Source organism: Elaeis guineensis, chromosome 4 (genome assembly GCF_000442705.2).
Source record: "Elaeis guineensis isolate ETL-2024a chromosome 4, EG11, whole genome shotgun sequence".
NCBI classification, from domain to species: Eukaryota; Viridiplantae; Streptophyta; class Magnoliopsida; order Arecales; family Arecaceae; genus Elaeis; species Elaeis guineensis.
Window position 1 is genome coordinate 41026523 of NC_025996.2, and position 22720 is coordinate 41049242.

Genomic DNA, 22720 nt, shown 5'->3' on the forward strand with positions numbered 1-22720 from the left:
TGATGCTCAGATGGAGATCAAACTTTCCATAACAGATGGGACATTTTAGCATAATCATTTAGCTGCTATTTGGCAGTCAGCCAGCAAATCCCTAACAAGATGTGGATCCAAAGAGAAAAACAAGAAAGAAACAAGACAAAGGCAGAAGTAGCAGAAACAAATTTGAAGGGGCTAATCAAGCCCCTATATCAAGTATCAATACGCCAAACTGACCTATACCAATATTGTACCAACATAGGACCGGTACAGGTACTAGCAAGGATCACCGACTCAGAATCGGACCCCATGCCAGCCAGCCAGCAATCCAAGTCGATATGCCCCCATGCTGGATCATATCAAGCCCTAACTGATCTGGAAACGAGGGTGAACTGGGGAGAAAAAGAGAGGGAGAGGGAGGGGAGGAAAGGGAGGCCGACAGAGATACCAGCAATAGCCACCGGAGGCCGTGGAGGCCATTGGATGGCCGCCAAGGCCTCCCAAGCTCCGTAGTCCTCCGTAAGAGAAAATGCGAGAAAAGAGAGAGGAAAAGAGAGAAGAGGGACTAGAAGGCAGTGGGGAGGCCGTCGAAGGGCTGCCGGGTGGCCGACATGGCCGTCGGATTGCCCAAAATGGCCCTGTGGGCCGCTGCAGGTTCGAAACAGGGGTTCACCCCTATTTTGTCGTGTTTTTAAAAAAACACGATGCATAGTGAAGCCGACTTCCGCTCCCTCCTCTTCTCTCCTTTCCCCTCTCTCTATCTCTCTCTCTCTTCTCACATTTTCTCTCACGAAGGACCAAGAACCCCGAAGGCCTCGGCGGGCCACTTTGCCGACCTTTCCTTTTCCTTCCCTCCCCTCCTCTCTCTTTTCCTCTCTTTCCTTCTCCCTCACTCCATCTTTGTCGGCATTCTAAATCGAACATCTGAACCACATCGCTTAGCCGCCAGTATGGTTCAGCATGCCCCGAACAGTCCAGTTCGATGCGGTTCGATGAACCTTAAGTACTAGTAGTGGAACCTTGATTTTGGGGCTCATAACATATCTCCATGTAGTCAAAAAATAATAACACATTGTAGCCAAAAATCATATCTAAAAATTATATTGTGATGGATATAGTGAATCAACACAATTCCTTGCCCAGTTTGGAGAACATAATTTGGATAGGTAGCACAAAGAGCTTCAAGTATGAAATCATCCATCTAAAATGCTAATCTAATATATAGCTGCATCCAAACAAAATGGTAGCTGAATTCTATGCACTTCATTCTTTCACAAAAGATCCTACTGGAAATGATGTTGCAACTAGGGGCACAATTGGTGTTGTTTTTGCTTTTAAAAACCCAAGAAAAACGATATAGACTACACAAATATGTATAATGAAATCTCTCTATTTCATAATTGTTTGTAAATTCTTTAAAGTTTTTGATAGCAAAGATTTATTGCTTTCATATAGACTTGATCACAAACCGGACGGCTTGCTAGGCCCACTCAAGCCCAAAACCTTTCAGACGAGCCTAGACCTAGATTTTAAGCCCATCCAACTAGGTCGGGCCTGAAATATAAGCCCATCTATTAAACGAGCCAAACTCAGGTTTGGGTCCGAAAGTCAAACACTAATTTATATGATACTATACATGTGCCACATAGCCTAGCCCATCAGTGATAAGTGAACCAGATTCAAGTGTTCACTTGATTCATTTGGGAATTAGGAATGAGATGGCTAGGTTCCTTGGTTCGCCACCTCTTCTGAACACCTAGCCGAGCTCCTCCTCTATCTCCGCCCTTCTCTTGCACTCCACCCACAAACCCTAGCCCCACGTTGCCGCAAGCCCCAACTCCCCAACAACACCCCCACATGGTGGTGGTCACCTCTAATAAGGGCAGTGTCAGCAAGACCACTATCACCACCAACATTGGCCTCTCCCTCACCTATTTCTACTTGTCCGTTGTCACAATCAAAGTTGGCATTGGCCTCCTCAACCTACTCAACCTCAAGAACTACAACTAAGCCATCACCAAGGTACTCAAAGGAGACTGTTGTCTCACAAGCCCTCATTATTAGCAGCCCTACCTCACCCTCAAGCACCTTTACATCTCCATAACTCACTCCAAGGCCCTCACTTGGGTCATCAATGTCCTCCAATAACGTCCATCAAGCCGCCCCACCTCATCCTCATAAACTACCTCGCCAGCATCCATCCAAGTTCAACACTACCCTCAGAACGACCCCTGACATCACCGCCCTTGGCAACTCCAACCTCATATTGGCCTCCATGAGTCAACCACATCCAAGAGATGAAGATGATTGATGTCAGGGAGGTATTGAGCTTATACTAAAAATTCGAAAGATGAAAAGATATTTCGTCGGAATCGATTGTGGTGAGGCAGAAACTCTGCTACTGCACGAACACAAAAAACCCACTATAGCACGAACAACACGAGATTGGAACCTAAAGGCAGTGGTGACTCGCAAGCCAATAGGCTCTAACAAGGGTGGAGGGTATAGATGGAAGAGGAGCAAAGGTGGATCACTCGCAGAGGTGGATCACTCTTTTCCAAGGCTAAAAAACACATCTTCACTGGCCATTCCCAAGGACACAACTCTCACATACTCACTTGCAAATCCTAGGAATCCACCAAAAGGGAGAAGAGAGAGAATAGAGAGAAGGCAGGGGAAGAATAATTCCCACAATAGAATTTGCACTGCTCAAGAATCTCAAGTATGATTACTAGAGGAGACTTAATGGGGGAATTTATAAGTAGTACACAGGGGACACTTTTCTACAACTTTCCAATATGGGATTCCAAGTCATATTCTAACTTGAAGAACCCTAGTTGCTATCTTTCCTAATAACATCAAAAGTTCTCAAAAGTTTACAAAAATCAAACTCCCAAGAATTAACTAATATCATACCTTCCTAACAGGACAAAACTCATATTAGGTTCTCGTACAGGACCCACGAACTGTGCAGCGTCATGTGTGTCCTAAGTGCTCTGGCATCATGCTTGCTCGATTGGAGAAGACTCGCCATCGAGTCTAGGTTTCTTGGTCCTCCTGATCTTCATAGTAAAGTGATAGGTCAACTATGTTGAAAGTTGCAAACACACCATCGACGGAGAAGTTTGGGTTATCAATAAACTGCAAGTACTCGGCTACAGAATTCAAGCTATGGTTGAAGCTAGCTTCTACGGTGACGATGGTGAAGGAGTGCCCAGCTACCCTAAAGAAGAGCTAATCATCGATTGCAGCATTGATTATCCGAAGCAAGTAGATTTTTCATAATCCACATTCAACTTGTAGGTGTAACAAAGCCATCAAACATCGAAACAATCTTTAATCTTGACTCAGACTAGGCCCACATTCTTGCCGTACAAGTCCTTGTGCTTCTTGCTAAGCTTCTTTGCACTCAATGAGAGAGTAGCATGTTCACCTCCACCTATTGTTTTATCAAAATTTCCTTGAGAGAGTATTCTTTAGAAAAGATACTCTCCTGAGTTCCACTCCCACGTTGATGGAAAATGTTGGATCACCTTTGAAGGGCAGTAAAAAGTAAGTTCTTTGGACCAAGGACGCATCGCATGCATGCCAAAGCTCAATTATCTTTTGTTGCATTTTATCAATCTCTAGTGGCCATCTTAAAAAAGAATACAAGCGGTCTATGATTGGATCCAGGCTAATGCACTTTATGGGTCCCTCTGCTCCAATATTTCTCTTACAATTCAAATATTCAATCAAAACAGCAGAACATATGCAGACTGTTTATAGGGAGTTGATAGAAAATTTTGATTCAAAGCCAACTTCTCTATAGACTACTGAGTTGAAACTTGAAACCACTTTGTAGGAAAATTTGTATCACTCAGACTGTTGCCAAATGGATACAAGGTGGATCCATTGAAGAACCTGTAGGTTCTTCCATGGTAGCCCAAATCATCTACTGGCTGCAGTTCTACGAAGGTCATGGAGAGCACATCGACACAGTCATGCTTGAAAGAATCTATACTTAGCTGTAACAGATTTTTGTCGCCTTTAATAAAGAAAGGTTTCAAATTTTTACTTCTGTTTGTCTGATACTCTCATTCATCTCAATACAGCAAATCTCCTTATATATGTCTTCAAAATCTTCATAAGGATTCTGAATAATCTCAGCTCTATTATGATGTGGTATTAGTCCAATAACCAGACTGCTGATTTGATGCCTAGGAGACAACAGCCTAATCTTGTTTTTCAGCAAGATGTAAGTGGTGTTCATTGTCTGATGTACCCAACACTACTGACCCGAGATTTAGACCATGATCAGCAACATCTGATGACTCTGATGCCAAAAGGAAATCCTCACATGCATAAGGTACCTGGGATGTTAAAATTTGGCTGGATTACTCCATCTTGCCATGTGAAGTGGATTTAGTGTGGAAGATGTTGTAGCATAACATATCTTCTTCTTCAGCTCTCATGATCATATTCAGGCTGCAGTGGACCACCAAGGCTTCACCTTCATCGACATGCACTAACTCTTCTTTGCTTGGGCCTTCCTCATCCCACTTGACTGGAAGATCTTCTTCTTCTTCTGTGCATAAGCCTTCTTCCACCAAAAAAACAAGCTTTCTATTCGGGCAATAAGTTGCAATATGGCCAAACCCTTGGCACTTGAGACCAAGATTTGCTGTACTGGTACCGGACGGCGTGCCAGTGCCGGACCGGTACCGTACCATACCGACACACGGTATGCCCAGGCGTACCGATCCGGTACCGATACACAAAATTTTTTTCAATTTTCATTTTTTTTTTGGATTTTTAAAATTAATAATTGATAAATACAGCCTCAATATGGCATTATATTGCATATTATTGACATATTTGGGTTCAATTTGAAGTTAGGTTGCGGTACAAAGACTCTTGATCCAAAATTTCAAACATATATTTATTTACATTATATTTCAACTATGTCATCTTAAAACTAAAGAAAAAATATATAAAATACACATTAAAATGTATCTAAATATTTAAGTACAAAGCGCAATAACTAATATACGAACCTTAAGATGTACTCTGCATTTAATTTCTTGTCGAGTGTCTGTGATGCTCGTAGATGTCTGGATCATCAACATAATCTGAAGGGACATCAGTCCAATCCTCTAGCAAAGCTGCACCGTACTCTCGAATATTCATCATCCCATAAGGCATCCTCTCTGGATTGTAAGACATCTCAAACCTCTTGCTAAAATTCTGACTCTGAGAAGTATCCTCGAGATGATGGTACGGTTGTGGAGGAGCCTATCCAAATATGCCAGTAGCAAAATCTGATCCGTAAGATGCTCCAGGCTGCATAGGGTAGTAACCACTGGAAGATGATGCCTCGGATGCACCATATGCGATAATAGGATCCATAATGCGAGAATGATCCAGATACATCCATGGACCCTACTCCACGTGCAAGATCGTCCGCAGCTACATCATGTGCTGGACGACCTCTAGGAGCCCGTTGTCTATATGAAATCGACTCCCCACGATCTCTACCGACTCGTCCACCATGATCCCTATCTTGTGTGACATACGTAAACTGAAACTCACCGGTGAATCGAATATCACCCTATGGCTGTGTCTCATAAACGGTGGTCTCCTGTCCTCTAGTTCCTCCCTGATCATCAGATCCATGGCTATTACTACCAGTATCATCATCACTCTCCCTAGTGTCCGTATCTGAACCAGATAGCTCCTGTACTCTCGAGAGTGGTGCACGTACAACTGTCTTTTCCTTTCCCCCCTTGTGCCCCTCTGTGACTGAGTTTCCTGTGATTGGAAGGATGGATGCCTTCTTGCTGGTTGCCGGAAGGATCGTCTATACATCTTTCGCTCGAATCTCTGGGAAGATGTATCGGATAGCGAGTCATGTGATGAATGAGTCCCTTGTGTCCCCTCAGACTGTGGCTGATCAGCTGGAACCCTATGTGAAATATTTTTTTCTGCCCATTGCCCTGAATCCACCATGATCTCCCTCACCATCACACTGGCTGGTCGTAGAGGAGATCCTGGCTCATCAAGCTCTGGCTCCTGCTGCTGACCTGCAAGCCATCCGATGATCAGATCGTTATCCTCGTCGGCATAATCATCCAGCGTCGGATCAGTGTACTTCAACTAAACTTCCTCCTGAATACATTTTAACCTCAACCTCAGATTATAGTGAATATATACAAGATCGTCGAGGCATTTTTGTGTCAGACGATTTCTCTGTTTGCTGTGGATAAGGGCGAAAGTGGACCAATTACGCTCACAGCCACTAGCAGAGACCGTTTGAGAAAGAATACGGACAGCCATATGTCTCAAATTTTCTGCTGACGTTCCAAAATGAATCCACCATTCAGCTACAAAAGCAAAATTACATATCAAATTTGATGATATTATTAAGCAAAATTACATATCAACCTACATTGCTCATTATTGATATGTAATTTACCTGGATTCATTTGCTTTTTGCTTACGACAGCTGATGGAACTCTAAAACTGTCTGATCCCTCTCTAAACTGTTTCGTCTGAAATAAAATATATTTATTATTTATAAATATATCAGATCGAATTCAGTTAAATAATTACATCTGTTTTAAACTAGCATACCTCTTGCAGACATAACGACGCGATTTCTGGATCGGACACCATCTTATATATGACATTGCGAAGAGCAGCAAGAAGCTCGCTATCCATATCTATCCCCGAAATAGTATACTGAAATCTCGAATTCAAGTAATAAGCTGCAGATAAATTTCAAGACTGATTAAGCATAATTTTATTTTCATGCTTCGAAAAAATATTTTAAAACATTCTTGAATCCAAACTTACCAGCTAGATGCAAATCTCTGCCCATCTGATAGTCCCAACGACGCTCAATAATGTTAATGAATTCTTGAGCATGCTTGGGATCATTCTCACTGATATGTTTCTTTGCCCTCTCCATCATGTAATTTAGGAAGCCCATCTGGGGGTATCTCTCGCTGTCCACGGTGCGAAACACCTCATATAAAGGCTTGATAGCCTTCACTATCTTCTCAGTCCGCTGCCAAAATGACTGACTCGTCACCAAGTTCTCCACATGACTTCCATCAGTGCCGGCCCTCGCATATCTGCTCTCCTGTCACTCGGTACTGACAAACATCTGACGTAGGGCTGTTTTCTTCTGAAGAAGACTATCAAGTGCTATGTAGTTGATAGCAAACCGTGTGATACCCGATCGTAAGATCTCCCCCAGTATACGTCCGCATCAATGAAAGAACCCATGTGTGCTTGTAGATGAATCTAGTAATGGTCTGGACAATCTCCACTACCTGCTGCACCCTGCGAATCTTTCCGATATCCATCAATATAAGATCAATGCAATGTGCAGCACATGGGGTCCAGTATATCTGCAGTCGCTGCTCCATCAGCAACTCTCCGACAGCCTTATATTGTGGTCCGTTATCTGTGATGACCTGCACAACATGCTGCTCACCCACTGAATCAATCACCTCCTCCATCAGACCAAGGATATATGTGGCATCGTGCATCTTATCTGAAGCATCGATTGATTTGTGAAAAAATATTTTTCCATCACAGTATGTCAAAAAATTAATGATGCTCCGCCTAGTAGGACCTGTCCAACCATCACACATAACTGTCAGACCGTATGTAAGCCATTTATTTTTGTAAGAAGCAATCCATCTCTGCAGATCCTCCTTATTGCTGTCAAGAAGCTGACCATAAATGTCCTTAGGTCCTGGAGAATCTACACCCTGGCCGGCAGTCTCTATGGCTGAAATAACAAATCGATAGAAGGATTGGCTGCTGCATTTGCTGGAATATGGCTGAAATGAAACCATGATCCAATAGCTCGCCACATATCCTTCTTATCTTTTTTCAGCATACTGTCAATTCTCTGCTGCTTTGAATTCTTGCTGGGCAAAGCATGTGGATCCAAATCTTGAATGCTGGCTCCTGCTGGAATATCTCTGGAGGACCTCCTCCTATTGCCAAAAGCTCCCAACAAAGAAGACATGCTGCATCTGCTCCCTCTACCACCAGGCTCTCTGACTGAGGTAGTCCTCCTTAACTCGAATTCTCTCCTACCAGTCGCTGATCCAGATTCTGATTCGCAGTATGATGGTCCGAATCGCTCTCTGTATCGGACCATCTCCTCCTGCTGGTACTGATCCGCCAAACTCGCCTGAATGGCAGTCTCAATCTGTGCCTCCTCATCATCTGGAGCAGAAGCCTCCTCTGACTCTCTAGAGTGATAAGAAGGTGGCTCTGCAGCTCGACGGTCTACTTCGATCTTTTTCTGCTTTGCCCTTTTCTTCGCTGCTTTCAAATCAGCAAAGTGCTTTTTCATCAATTGTCGGACCTCTTGCGGATATTTCCGACACATGGACACATCAGGATAACCACCAGCCAGATGCTGCTTCAACCTAGTCACCCCTCCTCTCTTGAACTCTGTGTTGCACCATATGCATCTCCAATGATGCCGAGCCGAGAACATCTCGCCATGATCCCAACCGATGTCACGCTCTGGATCTTTCTTCTTACTCATTTCTGCAGGTATAACAAAATACTAATTATTTTGAATTACCTGTAATATAACACTAATTACATATATTTTTTATTTGATAATATTTTTTACTATTTAAATATTTACAAAAAGAATTTCAAAAAAATCTCAAGTTAGATTCAAATATTTCAATTGTTTTGAATCATTCTAGACATTTTCTCAATTTCAAAACTAACACTGATTTTTTATTTTTTATTTTTTTAATAATTTTTATATAAATAAATATATACTATAAAATAGCTGATTAATTAAAATGAACGAACGTCATGCTCTAAATTTTTTTCTTATAAATATATGCAAGTACAACAAAACACGATAGTTTAACGATAATTAAAATAATTATATATAATTTTAATAATTATTTTAAAACTTATAAATTCAAAATAAATATGTTATATACTTCAAATAATATTTTTAAATTAACTAAAATATAACACTATTTTTATATATTTTTTATTTTATAATTATTTTTTTAATTTAAATAATTAAAAAAATATTTTTTTATTTCAAATATTTGAAAAAAATTGAAATTAGATTTAAGTAGCTTGAATTATTCTAAACATGATTCCCAAACTCTGATTTTTTCTCTAAAATTTAATTTTTTTAATTTTTAAATAAATAAATATTTAAAAATATTTAAAAAATATATAATTAACGAAAATTAACAATTTTGGTGCATCGTGTAGATCTTCCAAAAATCTATCACATATAATTAAATCATACCAAAATCATAAAATTTTGGCATGATTTTTTCTTATTTTCATTCTTTCTCATTCTTATCCTATTTTTAACAATAAAAATAAAAAAAATATTTACTAAGAAAATAACATATTATCTTATCTCTGGCCAAAGATCAGCCCTCTCCTCGAACCACTCCTACAATTTGACGGAGTTTTTTTCTTTTTTTCTAATTTTTCGGAGGTCTCAACGGTTTCGTTGAGACCTTCATAAACTTCGGACCTCGGGAGTTCTCTGAGAAGTTCTCAGAAAACTCTTAAGCCACTCAATAATTTAAGTCTCCGACCCCACCCCCTCCCCCCTCTCCACTTTATTCATGTGGGCATGTCGGTATGGTTCGATTCACACCGAACCGGACCGAACCGATCCATACTGTCCGATTTTGGGCGGTATGGATGCGAACCGGACCGAACCGAGCGGTTCGGAAAATATTTCAAAAAAAAATCCGAACCGGACCGGTAAACTACCGATCCGGCTCGATACTCCTCGTACCGGGCGGTTCGGCCCGGTATGGAACCACCCCGGTACAGCAAACCCTGCTTGAACACTTATGAAGGTTGGAGGTGATAGTGTTGGAACGGCTGGGGTTGTTGAGAATGCCCTTGTCCTTCTTCTAGATGGTTGGAAGGTGCTGGCTTTGGAGGGTGCCGACATTTTTGATGGGGAACTCTCCCAGTTGGATGCTCCATCTTTATACCAATGTGAATTGCTTATTCTTAGTTGCTGCTTCTCAACTTGTTACCAATCGTATCACATCGTTTAGCATCCAAGAGCATTAGAGTTGTACAACTTGCTCAATTTCTAGCTTCAATTCTCTAAGATATCATGCTATAGTTTGCTCTTCAAGCTCCTTGATGTCGCATGTCATGAGGAGTTGGTCGAATTCGATTGTATACTCTTCCACAATCATGTCATGCAGCCGAAGATTTTGGAGCTTAAGCAATTTATTCTAGCAATAATCTTCAGCGAAGAATTTACATTTGAGTTCACAACGTATCTTGTCCCACATTCAGATCTTGTCATGTCGTTTTATGCTCACATCATCGCTCTAGATTTTCCCAGAATTGATGCATTCTTCTTAAGCTTGACGACATGCATTCTTCTTAAGCTTGACGACAACCAACTTCACACATCAATCATCAGGAACTTTGTTAAGCTCGAAAACTTATTCAACAATGCAGAGCCAATCAATGAATTCGCTGGGTTGTAGACATCCATCAAAGTCAGGGATATCTATTTTGATCTCGAAGTCACAATGGCTGCAATGTGGTCTTCATTCGCGTTGCTGATGGGCATCTTCTTCACTCAATGAAGACGCTTGTCTATTGTAGAATGAATTGAAATCTTCCATTTCTTCATTGGAATGCTTGTTTTCATCATCAAAGAGCCCTCTATGGCAATGACGGTATTGTCAAGTAATATTCCAACTCAAAGAATTCTAATATCTAAATTTCTTGATAACATCAAAAATTCTCAAAAGTTCACAAAAATCAAACTCCTTAGAATTAACTAACATCAAACTTTTCTAATGAGACAAAACTCATATTGGGTTCTACAAACTGTGCATATGGGACCCACAACCCATGCGGCGTCATGAATGTCCTAGGCACTCTGGCATCAATGTTCCTCTCTGCTGCAGATTCTGAGGTGATTAAGAGCATAAATCAGGCTTTATCCTCTTGTCCTCAACAAGCCACCTTTGGTGCCTCGGTTGGCATTTGAGCAGCTCGAATCAAGGCTGGTGGAGCATGACACAGCTACTAAGGTAATGGTGGAGCCCAAGAAAGGACACAAATGCTCACAAGCTATTCGACAAAATTCTGCAGCGAGAAGTTACTCAGAACGCCCTGGTCCTTTTCAATTTTTTCAATCGAAAAAAAAAAGATTAAGGCCCAAAGCCCAAGTACTAGGCTCGAGCCAAGGAAGTAGGCCCGAAGGTCAGGCCTAACTAATTCTAGTTATATCTTGGACTGAACCTGGCCCAAACCTGGCCAGCCCGCTCATTGAACAGGTCCACTTTCAAAAAATGTGAAAACAAATACAAGGAATGGCAAAAGTTCTCCAGTAGATGATATTTTCAACAGCCATCTACATGTGGTATTTTACTAATTTGTATGGAAACAAAAACATAAAAACAGCAACAACACCAAATGAGCCCTAAATTATCAGAAAACAATTGTAGTGGCTTGCTGATTTCAACTTCCAAATCCTGTATAACAGAGTTTGAAGACATGTCAGCATGCAAATGTTGCTGGCTGCTTCCTGTATCCAGCTTTTGCACTGACCTCTGTCAGTGAAGTTTCCCTTTAACTTCTCCATCTTGAAGGTTTGCTTCCTACAAAAGCACCACAGCTGAAGTATATCTCCCATTTGATGGAGATCAATCTCAGTCAACATCAGAACAATGCCTGATCTAAAGACCAGAGTTATCATTGTATATACAACATCTGCCTAGTGCCCCTGTTATTATGGCATGCATAAAAAGTTTACCACATGATAGGGTGAATTATGGCTCACATGAGCCAATGCTTAACAATAGACAGTGGCCACCATTGCAGAGACCACTTCTTTGGGAGAAAAAAAGAAAACTGTTGTACCAATTAAACAGTTCTGTAACTATAAAGATACTCTACTCTGCCAGGACCAACAAAAGGTTTTATTTTAGTGATAAGAGGTGCTATTAGAAAGAAAAAGGGTGGAGCAGATAATCTATTAAACAATTCATCATCGGAAAAAATAGTTAATTGATTTTCATAGTAACAGAAACAATCCTGATTGTAACCGCATAAATTAAAAAATTGAACACTTCGAACATAAATTCAGTTACCTCTGCTGCGGCTATTAATGCTCTTATCAAACCTGTTCCTGTTTCCATTGAGCCTAAACGTGTATCTCCTATCTTACAAGAAATCAACTGGGCTCCAGGTGCAACTCCATTTAGCAGTGGTTCCTGTATGGAAATCCTATATTTAGAAAATCACATGTAGTATTGCACTAGAAAAATGTAAAGAAATAACCATATCCGTCTGTAATACCTCAGGATGGAAAGCAGCTGCAATACCAGAAACATGGGTACCATGTGGTGAGCAATCTGTCACTATACTTACCAGATTTCCATCATTATAAACATTAGTAACAAAAGAGCAAGCATCCAATTTGCTAAATATGCCAAATTTTCGCTCAATCCTGCACATTAATTTCCAAACAAATGGCAATTCCTATCAGATGAACCTAATATGTTGACAAAGCCAAATTTCTCTTATCAATAATTTGAGAATAAGTTGCAGCAAGAGAAAGGAACTACAAAATAGAAGAATATATAAAATATGGTTCTCAATTCCCTATCTAACAAAATCTAAGGAGCCCAATACCATAGTGATATGATTTTAGACTTTTTGCTAGTGTCAAACTATTTTAAGTTCCCCAATCCCCTCAACACATCAAATTATATATTTTAGATCTTGAAAGAAATTTTTTGTTTCTTGGTCTTTTATGAAAAAAAATAATGGGCATTGGCACTAATTTGTGCAACACTAGTAAAGGTTTTATAAATTTGGTTATCTTTTCCTTTATAAAACTCTTTCTTGTGCTCTCATGGTTCCAATGTTTTGTCCAAACTCCGGAACCAAAATCAAAATAATGCATAGTTGAAAGTGTGTCCTCAGTGTTTGGAAAGGCAAAATAGTTTTCTAACCACCCCGCACACACACAACACATGCTTATACAGTTATACATGTATTTATATTTTATAACTAGAAAGTAAGATTTTAAATCCCATGGGATGGAGGTGTCCTGGTATCTCCATGTAACAGGACACCCCGCTGTCCCATCCCGTCCCGTCCCATTCCATCAGCTGTCCCAGTCATGCATTCCGATAGATATGCTCCATCTCTCTCTTTTTTTTTTTTCTTTCTTTGTTTGTTTCTTTCCTTCCTTCTTTTCTTTTTTTTTCTTCTACCTTCCTTTCTTTCATTTTTTTCTTTCTTTTTATCATCCGTTCCTTTCTCTCTTTTTTTTCTTTTTTTTCCTTCTTTCTCTCTTTCCTTCTTCCTTCTTTCCTTCCTTTCTTTTCTTCTCTCTTCCCTTCTTTCTTTCATTTTTTCTTCTTCTTTCCTTTCACTTTTTTCTTTTCTCATCTTCCTTTCTTTCATTCCTCTTTCTTCTTCTTTCTCTGTATGGATGGATTTCAAAGTTCCAACCATGTCCCAATCCCGATTTCTCGTAGGAATGGGATAGAACAGCCGAGACGCCCCCTGTCCTGTCAGGACGTAAAACCTTGCTAGAAAGTGTCCTTAGAATTTGAAAAGGCACAATAGTTTTCCAACAACAGCACTTGTAACTAGAAACACACACACATGCATACATGTTTGTGTATAAATGTATACATGTGTATGTGCATGCAGCACTTGAAAGGAACAAGTTTGTGGAAGCAATAAGTGCTGTCAACAAGGTTCACTATATTGGTCCCAGCTACCACATGGGCACCTTACCCAGTACAATCAGTACATTAAGGTATGCACCCTGTACCAAACTACCAATACAGTAATTTCTCATGCTTAGTGATGATAATATCCAAAACTAAGCAACACAGTTCACTACAACATGGAACCAGGTGGTATGGGATACTTTTGCCCGATTCTACTCATATCCAAATAGAACTCAATAATACATATCACCTTATCAAAGATGGTATGGTACCCCGAGTACAAGAGGGTTGGGGTTGATCCAACAAACCTTGGCTATCAAGCATCATTTTAGATAATATGTTTTACAGACAACATACTTCTTACCAGATTTTTTGATTTTAGTAATGTTTAGATCAAGATTTGCGGAACCGGTACTGACGGCTGGATCGATCGGCCGGCGGTACAGTTCGGCAGGCCCCCGTTCCATTCCGAACCGAGGCGAACCGACGAAGAAAAACGAAGCCGAACCGGAGAAGAAAAAGAGAGAAAGAGAGAGAGAGGGAGGAAGAAAGAAAAAGAGGGAGGGGGTCCGCCGGAGGGGCCGTCGAAGGGCCTCTGGTGGGCCGCCGTGGCCCGCAGGCGGCATTTACGCCCCCTGCAGCTCTACGGCATGAAACAGGGGCGATCCGCCCCTATTTTTGTGTTTTTTAAAAAAAATATTTTTTAAATGAAGCCGGCAAACCCAATACCGGCTTCATTTAAGAAAATATTTTTTAAAAAAAATATGAGAAACGGGGTGGATCGCCCCGTTTCATGCCGCGGAGCCACAAGAGGCGTTTACACTGCCCGACGGCCACGACGGCCCGTCGGAGGCCCTCCGACGGACCCCCCCTCCCTCTTTCTCTTCCTCTCTTTTCTCCCTCTTTTTCTCTCTTTTCTTCCCCGGCACCGGCATGTGCCGTTTTTCATGCCGAAACCATCTCAATTCCCCGCTGGTACAGTTCAGCATGCCCCGTACCGGGCGGTTCGGTCCAGTACGACATTCCTTGGTTTAGATATAATAGAATTTATCAAACTTTAAGCTTTAAAAAATACCTTGCTATCTGAAAGTTGAAACTTGAAAATGGGTGCTTCCAGGGTTCGCTGTACGGGAACGCCGATACCGTACCGAACCGGACCGGTGCCCTGCCGGTCGGTTCGGGGGGTTTTTTCGGAAAATCACTCCGAACTGCACCGAACCACCCGGTTCGGTGCGGTTCCGATCCATACCACCCAAAATCGAGCGGTATGAAACGGTTCGGCGTGAACCGAACCGTGCCAACAATCCCACGTGAAAAAATAGGGAGGGGGTGAGGGGAGTGGGGCCTGGGCTGTTTTTAAGTGGTAGCCCAGTGCCTAGAGTTCTCTGAGAAGTCTCAAAGAACTTCCGAAGGTGCTTTGGTCTCAACGAAACTGTTGAGACCTATGAAAAATTAGAAAAAAAGAAAAAAACTCCGTCAAATTGCAAGAGTGATTCGAGGAGAGGCTGATCTTTGACCGAAAATAAGATAATGTGTTATTCTCTTAGTAAATATTTTATTTTTTTATTTTTATTGTTAAAAATAAGATAAGAATGAGGAAGTATGAAAATAAGAGAAAATCATGTCAAAATTTTGTGATTTGGTATGATTTAATTATATGTGATAGATCTTTGGAAGATCTACATGATGACACCAAAATTGTTAATTTTCATTAATTATATATTTTTTAAATATTTTTATATATTTATTCATTTAAAAATTAATAAAAAATTAAATTTAAAAAAATCAGAGTTTTGTAATCATGTTTAGAATGATTCAAACTACTTAAATCTTAACCTCAAAAATTTTTTAAAATATTTAAAATTAAAAAATATTTTTATAATTATTTAAATAATAAAAAAATATTATAAAATAAAAAATATATAAAAATAGTGTTATATTTTAGTTAATTTAAAAAAATTATTTGAAGCATATAACATATTTATTTTGAATTTATAAGTTTTAAAATTATTATTAAAATTATTTTAAATTTATATATAATTTTTTTAATTATCATTACTCAGGGGTCGACTCATGGGATCGACTCACAGAGTGTGCCAGCTAAAGAATTCAGCATACCGTTCAGTCTCTTTTGCTATGAGTCGACTCATGGGGTCGACTCAAATATATAAACATGATTTTCTTTCAAAATACATATTCAAAAATATTAAAATTACCTTCAATAGATTACAAATCTTGTGTTCTTGCTATAAGAAAAAAATTTAGACCATGACGTTCGTTGACTTTAATTAATCAACTATTTTTTAACATATATTTATTTATACAAAAATTATTAAAAATAAAAAAAATAAAAAATCAGAGTTTGGTATGCAATTGAGAATAATGTTTAGAATGATTCAAGCAATTGAAATATTTGAATCTAACTTAGGATTTTTTTGAAATTTTTTTGTAAATATTTAAATAGTAAGAATTATTATCAAATAAAAAATATATAAAATTAGTGTTATATTACAGTTAATTCAAAATAATTATTTGATCCATATGGTGCATCCGAGGCATCGTCTTCCAGTCGTTACTACCTATGCAATCTGAAGCATCTTACGGATCAGATTTTGATACCGACATATTTGGATGGGCTCCTCCACAGCCATACTATCATCCTGAGGATACTTCTCAGAGCCAGAATTTGAGTGAGAGATCTGAAATGTCTTGCAATCCAGAAAGGATGCCTTATGGAATGAATATTCAAGAGTATGATGTAGCTTATATAGAAGGTTGGACTGATGTTCCTCCAGATTATGTTGATCATCCAAATATCTATGAGCGTCACAGATACTCGACGAAAAATTAAATGCAGAGTAGATCTTGAGGTTGACATATCAGTTATTGTGCTTTGTACTTAAACGTTTAGATATATTTTAATGCATATTTTATATATTTTTTTTAATTTTAAGATGATATAGTTTTAATATAATGTAAATAAATATATATTTGAAATTTTGGATCAAGAGTCTTTGTACCGCTACCTAACTCAAAATTGAACCCAAATATGTCAATAATATGCAATATAATACAATTTTAGGGTTGTATTTATGAATTATTAACTTGAACACCCAAAAAAAATAAAAAAGAAAAAAAATTTTGTACCAGTACCGAACCGATACGCCGAAGCGTACCGTGTGTCGGTACGGTATGGTATCAATATGGTACCGTACCGATCTGGCATCGGTACGCCGTCCGATACCGGTACAGGGAACCTTGAGTGCTTCCCTACCGATGCATTTTTACATCCCACAGCTTCAGCAAATCGTTTAGCCCCATTGGCACAAGAGCACTCGATCAGTGACCTATTTTCACTCATGTAAAAAATAGAGTTTCAAACTAAAGTTGGGAAATCAACTTTTTTATTTAAGAAATTAGAATTTTTAAGTACTTCATTGTTCATATATAGAGTACTTTGTTGTTTACATGTAATGTGTTAAATAAATGGAAATAGAAGTAAAAAGAAAGAAGAGAACATTTGTCTATTATCTATCTATTTATTAGTTTGTTCATCGTTACAATAGTGACTTAGACCTAACCAACTTAACCTAGTAGTCATTTAGCCAACCTACGAGACCTGGCTTAGGTTGGAACTGACCAAGTTCCCCCTTGTCTAAACTGACCTACCTTTCCTATTAATAGAGACAAGGAGGGCAAGCAGGGGATGAGGAAAGAAGGGTACCCAAGCTAGGGAAAGGGGGATGAGAAGAAAAGAGGAAGGAGGAGAAAAAGAAGATGATGAAGATGAAGAAGAAGAGGGGAAGCTTGGATAAGATGTGTATTTGCTTTCTTCATCACATAAGTAAACTTCTCTCCATGTCTTTGATTAGGAATTATCTGTGTTTTGAGTGCTATGACACCTTTTGCCTAGTTTCGAGTTCTAAACTATTGATCTTTTCCAAAATTTATGATTTTCTTTTTAAGTAAACGTTTCTCCATGAATTTGAATTCAAGTTTTTGGTTAGTTTTTCTATATACTATTTTGGATTTCTAATAGAAAGCTTCTTTCTCAATATCTATGGTTTTCTTTCTAAGTAATATTTCCACATCTTGAATTAAGCTTGGTATTTTTGAAGTGACTTTTTCTTTTGAATAGTCAACTCTGAACCTAAAAGTTGTTTGAAGAACTATAAAGCCTCAACTATTGTTTAAAGCTCAGAGTTTCTTTGTCTTTCAAATTTTGATTCAGATTGAAATACATTAAAAGATTTTAAACCACAAGATTGTTTCAAACTTAGGACTTTTCTTTTGAGCTTTTGGATTCTCTAATAAGGTTTAGTTTTAGTTTGTTTAGTGACTTGAAACCTACAATATGTTGAAAGACATTTGATCTTTTCTTTCTTGTGAAAGTTGGTGCTGTGTTAGTTTGAAATTATGCTTTGGTATTAATACTTATATAAGATTTTGAATTGATATCTTGGAATGAGTATATATATGTTATGGCTTGAAAATCCACTGCTTTTAAACTCCTGCAACAATTTGTTTCCATTGCAACATTTTATAAGCGTTTTGTAACGCATTTTCAACGTTTATAAATTGGAAATAATAGCAAATGTGAAAGACAAAGGTGGACCCCTAGTCAGGTGGTATATCCAGTCTAATTCAAATTATCAATCAGGGTTTCTTCAAAACTCTTGCTAACTGGTACACATGGTCTCATTCAAATTTATGGATGAGGATATGTGGACGCGGTGCTAAGTGCTATTTGTGGATCTGAGGATCTTATGCGGCCTCATCTGCATTAGCATGGAGGATTTATATTGCCTCATTTAGCTTAACGATTCAGTGGTGAGGATTTATGTGGCCTCATCAAATTTACTGGTCAGAATTTTATGCCGCCTTGTCTGCAAAGAGGATTTATGTGGCCTCAAGGTACAAGTAAAGCTTTGCAAGAAAGTACTATATGTTCAGTATAAATTATCTATGATCATTTAATTTTGAACAAGTATTCAACTTATGAATTTGTGCAAGCTATTTGGATTCTTCTCTAAACTTGTGTTTGAACACTACCCAACTACTTAATATTACTTAAGCTTCACATTTTATGGAATTAATGAAAAGTAATTTCTGTGAATTTCTTTCTGTTAATATTTTGATTGTGCACTCAGTCTCCAAGTCGTTCATTTCCTATGCACCCCTGAGCCATTTGGTCATGGTAGTGGTTGCTCGTGAAGCTTTCTACGTCACTTTATTTATTATATAATTTTTCATAGTGATTAGGAAGATCCCTATGGACTTGTTTATAGAACAAGAGTCCATGTTTTGAAATTGACATTTAGATATAATGTTGTCTCTAGTTGCTTTTGTGATAAGTTGCTTTGCATGTCTAAACAGATTTTTATGAAATGTGTACAATGATAAAATTTTGGCTATTACAATGTTTGATCTTATGGTTTCTTTAAAGGATGTTTAATAGTTATGATATTGTCATCCTCCATGATGGTCACACCACTTCGATAAATTGGAATCTCAGGGCATGAGAAGGTTAGTTGCACATCTTCAAATGAGTTGGGATCTTGCAGCATGATAGGGTTCACATGAAGAGAGGTTACCATTGTATATCAGCATTCAAGGTCAACATCAACCTAGAATGATGCATAAAAATACGATGAGAGCAAAAAAAAAAAAAGTAGAAACCTCCGATATTTACATGCCAAATGATGGTACGAACACCAGCATCAAAGGCATACCAAGCTAGAATTGTACATCGGAGTACATGAAATACAAGTATGAATGCTAGATATTTTAATAACATATGATGTGTGACACAGATTCTAACCACAAGTAAACGGTGAGATAGCAAAAGAAAAAAGAGATCACTAATATCACTGGTAAGATCCCAGATTGAGACATCCTGGGCTTGAGTGGAACAATAGAGTTAAGAGGAATGAGCAGAGGAACAGCAATTGCATTTGAGGATGTTATGGTGCACATTTGCATCTTTGGCCACTTCTAGCAGGTTAAATCAAGATATCATGGGCATCTGTGACTAATAATGGTTTGCTGAACCGGACCGAACCGCCCGGTTCGGCCCATACCGAGCCGAAATGGTGCGGAAATGGTCCGATTCAGCCCTATTTTTCAAATCAGGGCTGAATCGGTTCGGCCCTCTTTCTTTTTTTTTTTTTTAGTGCCGGTGGGTGGGATTTTTTTTATTGTTGGTACGATACCGTACTATACCATACTGGCCTGCTACCGGCATGCTGGCCGGTACCGGTTCAGCCTTCCATGACAAATACAGTATTGAAAACTGGCCAATCAGAGCCAAAGAACAATAAAATCAAAACACAACTATTCCCAACATCTTGAAGCAAGACATTGGTTGGACACGCTTTGATGGACAAAAACGTTCTCTGGCACCAGGCTAAGCAAAAGTAGGATCAAACATAAGGTAATCTTACGAAGAATGTGATCATGATGGTTGCAAACTTGCAGCTGCTAGTGATGAAGACAGCTCCAAACATTTGGAACTACAAACTAGCACTAAACAAAATTTTCCAACCTAATATGACAGAATGCATCCTAATAGAGCATAGAACATGCTAGTTTCATTACCCAGGTTACATGCCCAAAATAAAAAAAATGAGCGTCAGCACCAATATTTATGTGAACATTGTAATGTGATCAATAACACAGAAAGAAAATACTTTTTCTTGTTGCTGAAACAGGAAAGCATAAAGAAAACAGCTTAAGGTTATGAATAGGTTTTAGAAAAACATTATCACTGTGCACCTGTAGTTTGTCAAAGGAACAAAATCGGCCAGTTTTCCATGCTCTGAGCTATCCTCAAAACTGTGTGTGTCAACAGCAACCCTCCAAACCTCACCATCGTGCCAAACAACAATATCAATTATGGGGCCCCTGTCATCATAGCTCTAAAATGGATAACAATGAGAATCTTTCCTAAAAGGTAGCAGCAAGTAAGAAAAACATTGTTGACACATAAAGATATGCTCTCTTACTTCAGTTTGCTTCCTTAGGAAATCGAGCCTATCTTGAAGGTCTTCATGAGCCCTTTTTAGCTTCAAATCTTCTGTTTTACCATATTTCTGCGAATAGACATTGACTAAACGAGCTTATTTATCCATAGAAGTTGAAGTGTAGGCAAAGTAAATTTCATGAAATATATCAGAACATGTGCATGATATAGAAACGCAGCCAATATTCAGCATTCAAATTGACTGCACCTTCCTATGAAGACCGGAAAGTCTGTAAATGAAAACCTATCAAAACAAAATGCATGAGGCCAATGGAACTATGGATTTAATCGCAACCCAACACATGCAGAGTTGTTGCACATTCCCCTTAAGTATTTTTGGCAAATTGAGCTAAAAAATTTAAGATACACATACCAAAGCAACTTCATCCAAAGTTGTAACTGGTGGTTATATCATGATTACTAAAACTTTTACATAGCCCTAGAATAATATTTTAACTAAAAATTGCATTAGTCACTGTCTTAAAATATGCTTAGCTTTGCTGCATATGGGGATGGATTCAGGTTCTATCTTTCGCACGAAAGAATGAGTGATCTTTTTTCACAACATCAACCATTGGACCACGATCGCACATCTTTCAAAGCACGACATGATCTGTGCTGCAGAAGGAAGAGGTTGGAGCACTTTGAAAGCCGTGCAATGCTCAATCCAATGGTTGATGTCATGAAAGAAGATCAATCATTCTTTCATGTGAAAGATACAGCCGAAACCCTATGGGGATGTGGTTTAGTGACTTCATAGCATCGTGGGAAAACCACATTATGGGCCACAAGGTGCTTGCATACGCTCAAGCAGCCTGTGTATGCATCCTGAGCCCTATGCTGATCATTATGTATTCTACCCCTTCCCTCTCCTCTTCATTTGTCATTGATAGGTTTTGCTGCACTAACATATTTGAAATGCAACAATAAAAACATTGGGAAATATTGCAAATTTTCTGGTTAACATGTCAAAAAATACTAAATAAGCTTTCAAAAATGCATGAAATTGTAATAATTATTATTTTCTTATTTTTCTAAATATTTACATACTTATTGTTTTTCTTCAGTTATTTTTTCTATTTAACTTTTTAGTATTTCTAATACACCAAGCACATTGCACTAGCACATATGCACTATGCATCATTCCAGTCACCTGCATATAGCTGCCACTTTTTGAAAAATTTTGACAGTTTCAGAGATATCAACATAGGGTATTTGCTGCCATTTGCTATTTCTAAAAGGTGTTAGCATAGCCATAGTTCTACTTTTCTTAGATTTTAATATGCTCATCTCCCAACCAAAAATAAAATGCTAGCACATACTTATATCAAATTTCTTATTTATCATTTTTCAGCTTATTGATTAGCTTTACGTGAACATAATCAGGGGCAGCTTGATCAAAAAGAAAATTTGGACCTGGTTTGTGCAGAACTGCAACCATATTTTTTCCTCCTTCCAGTCAGTGAAAGGAACAACCTTGTCCCAATAAAGCATGAGGTTATGAAGATTCAAATAAGAACCAGAGGACATTAAAATAAGTATCATTAGAGTCTTCAAGACTCATCCAAAAGTTTGTTCAGAATCCTGTTAATCATAATCTTCACTCAATTACTAAAGGAGACAATGCCACTCATCAGAACGACAATCATCGTCTCAATGTTCAGTCCCCGTCAAGTTGACAATTTCATAAATTCTTCAGATGTATTTATCTTCTAAAATTTGCTATTGGTAAAAGGTGCTCCCATTAGATATCTTCTCAAATTTTAAATCTCATATTTGCTTTATGATTATCTTCAAGCAAAGTTTTTTTTAGAAAGAGAATAGAGCAATTTGATAAAAAAAAATTGAACATGCATTTGGCTTACATACAACCGCAACCATGTTTGTTTCTCCAATCTGTCAAAGGAACAACTCTGTCCTCCCAAGATGCATGAAACTGAATGGGAATCATCTCTCCAACGTTCAGTGACTTTAATCACTGCCAACA

General features: G+C 38.5%; 2 protein-coding genes across 2 annotated transcripts in view; both read right to left on the reverse strand.

The window, feature by feature from the left end:
* LOC105042882 (tripeptidyl-peptidase 2) overlaps nt 1-22720 on the reverse strand; it is a 95190-nt gene that overhangs the window by 68181 nt on the left and 4289 nt on the right. The window contains 4 exon segments of the mRNA XM_010920241.4: nt 12114-12236; nt 12322-12472; nt 20487-20629; nt 20717-20803. Of these exon segments, the coding sequence (XP_010918543.2) occupies nt 12114-12236; nt 12322-12472; nt 20487-20629; nt 20717-20803 (504 nt within the window).
* LOC140857479 (uncharacterized) lies at nt 6112-6946 on the reverse strand. The gene is made up of 4 exons (XM_073256411.1): nt 6811-6946; nt 6589-6722; nt 6431-6506; nt 6112-6338 (listed from the first exon to the last, which is right to left on the reverse strand). Exons 1-4 carry the CDS (start codon nt 6944-6946, stop codon nt 6112-6114), a joined length of 573 nt encoding a protein of 190 aa, XP_073112512.1.

Bases quoted from the DNA above. Each gene is read 5' to 3' on its own strand.
- LOC140857479 (XM_073256411.1), bottom strand. From the start codon at position 6,946: ATGGGCTTCCTAAATTACATGATGGAGAGGGCAAAGAAACATATCAGT. The intron at 6,507-6,588 runs GTATGCTAGTTT...ATTTTATTTCAG, and splicing joins CGTCGTTATGTCTGCAAGAG to ACGAAACAGTTTAGAGAGGG. The intron at 6,339-6,430 runs GTAAATTACATA...TTGCTTTTGTAG, and splicing joins CAAAAAGCAAATGAATCCAG to CTGAATGGTGGATTCATTTT.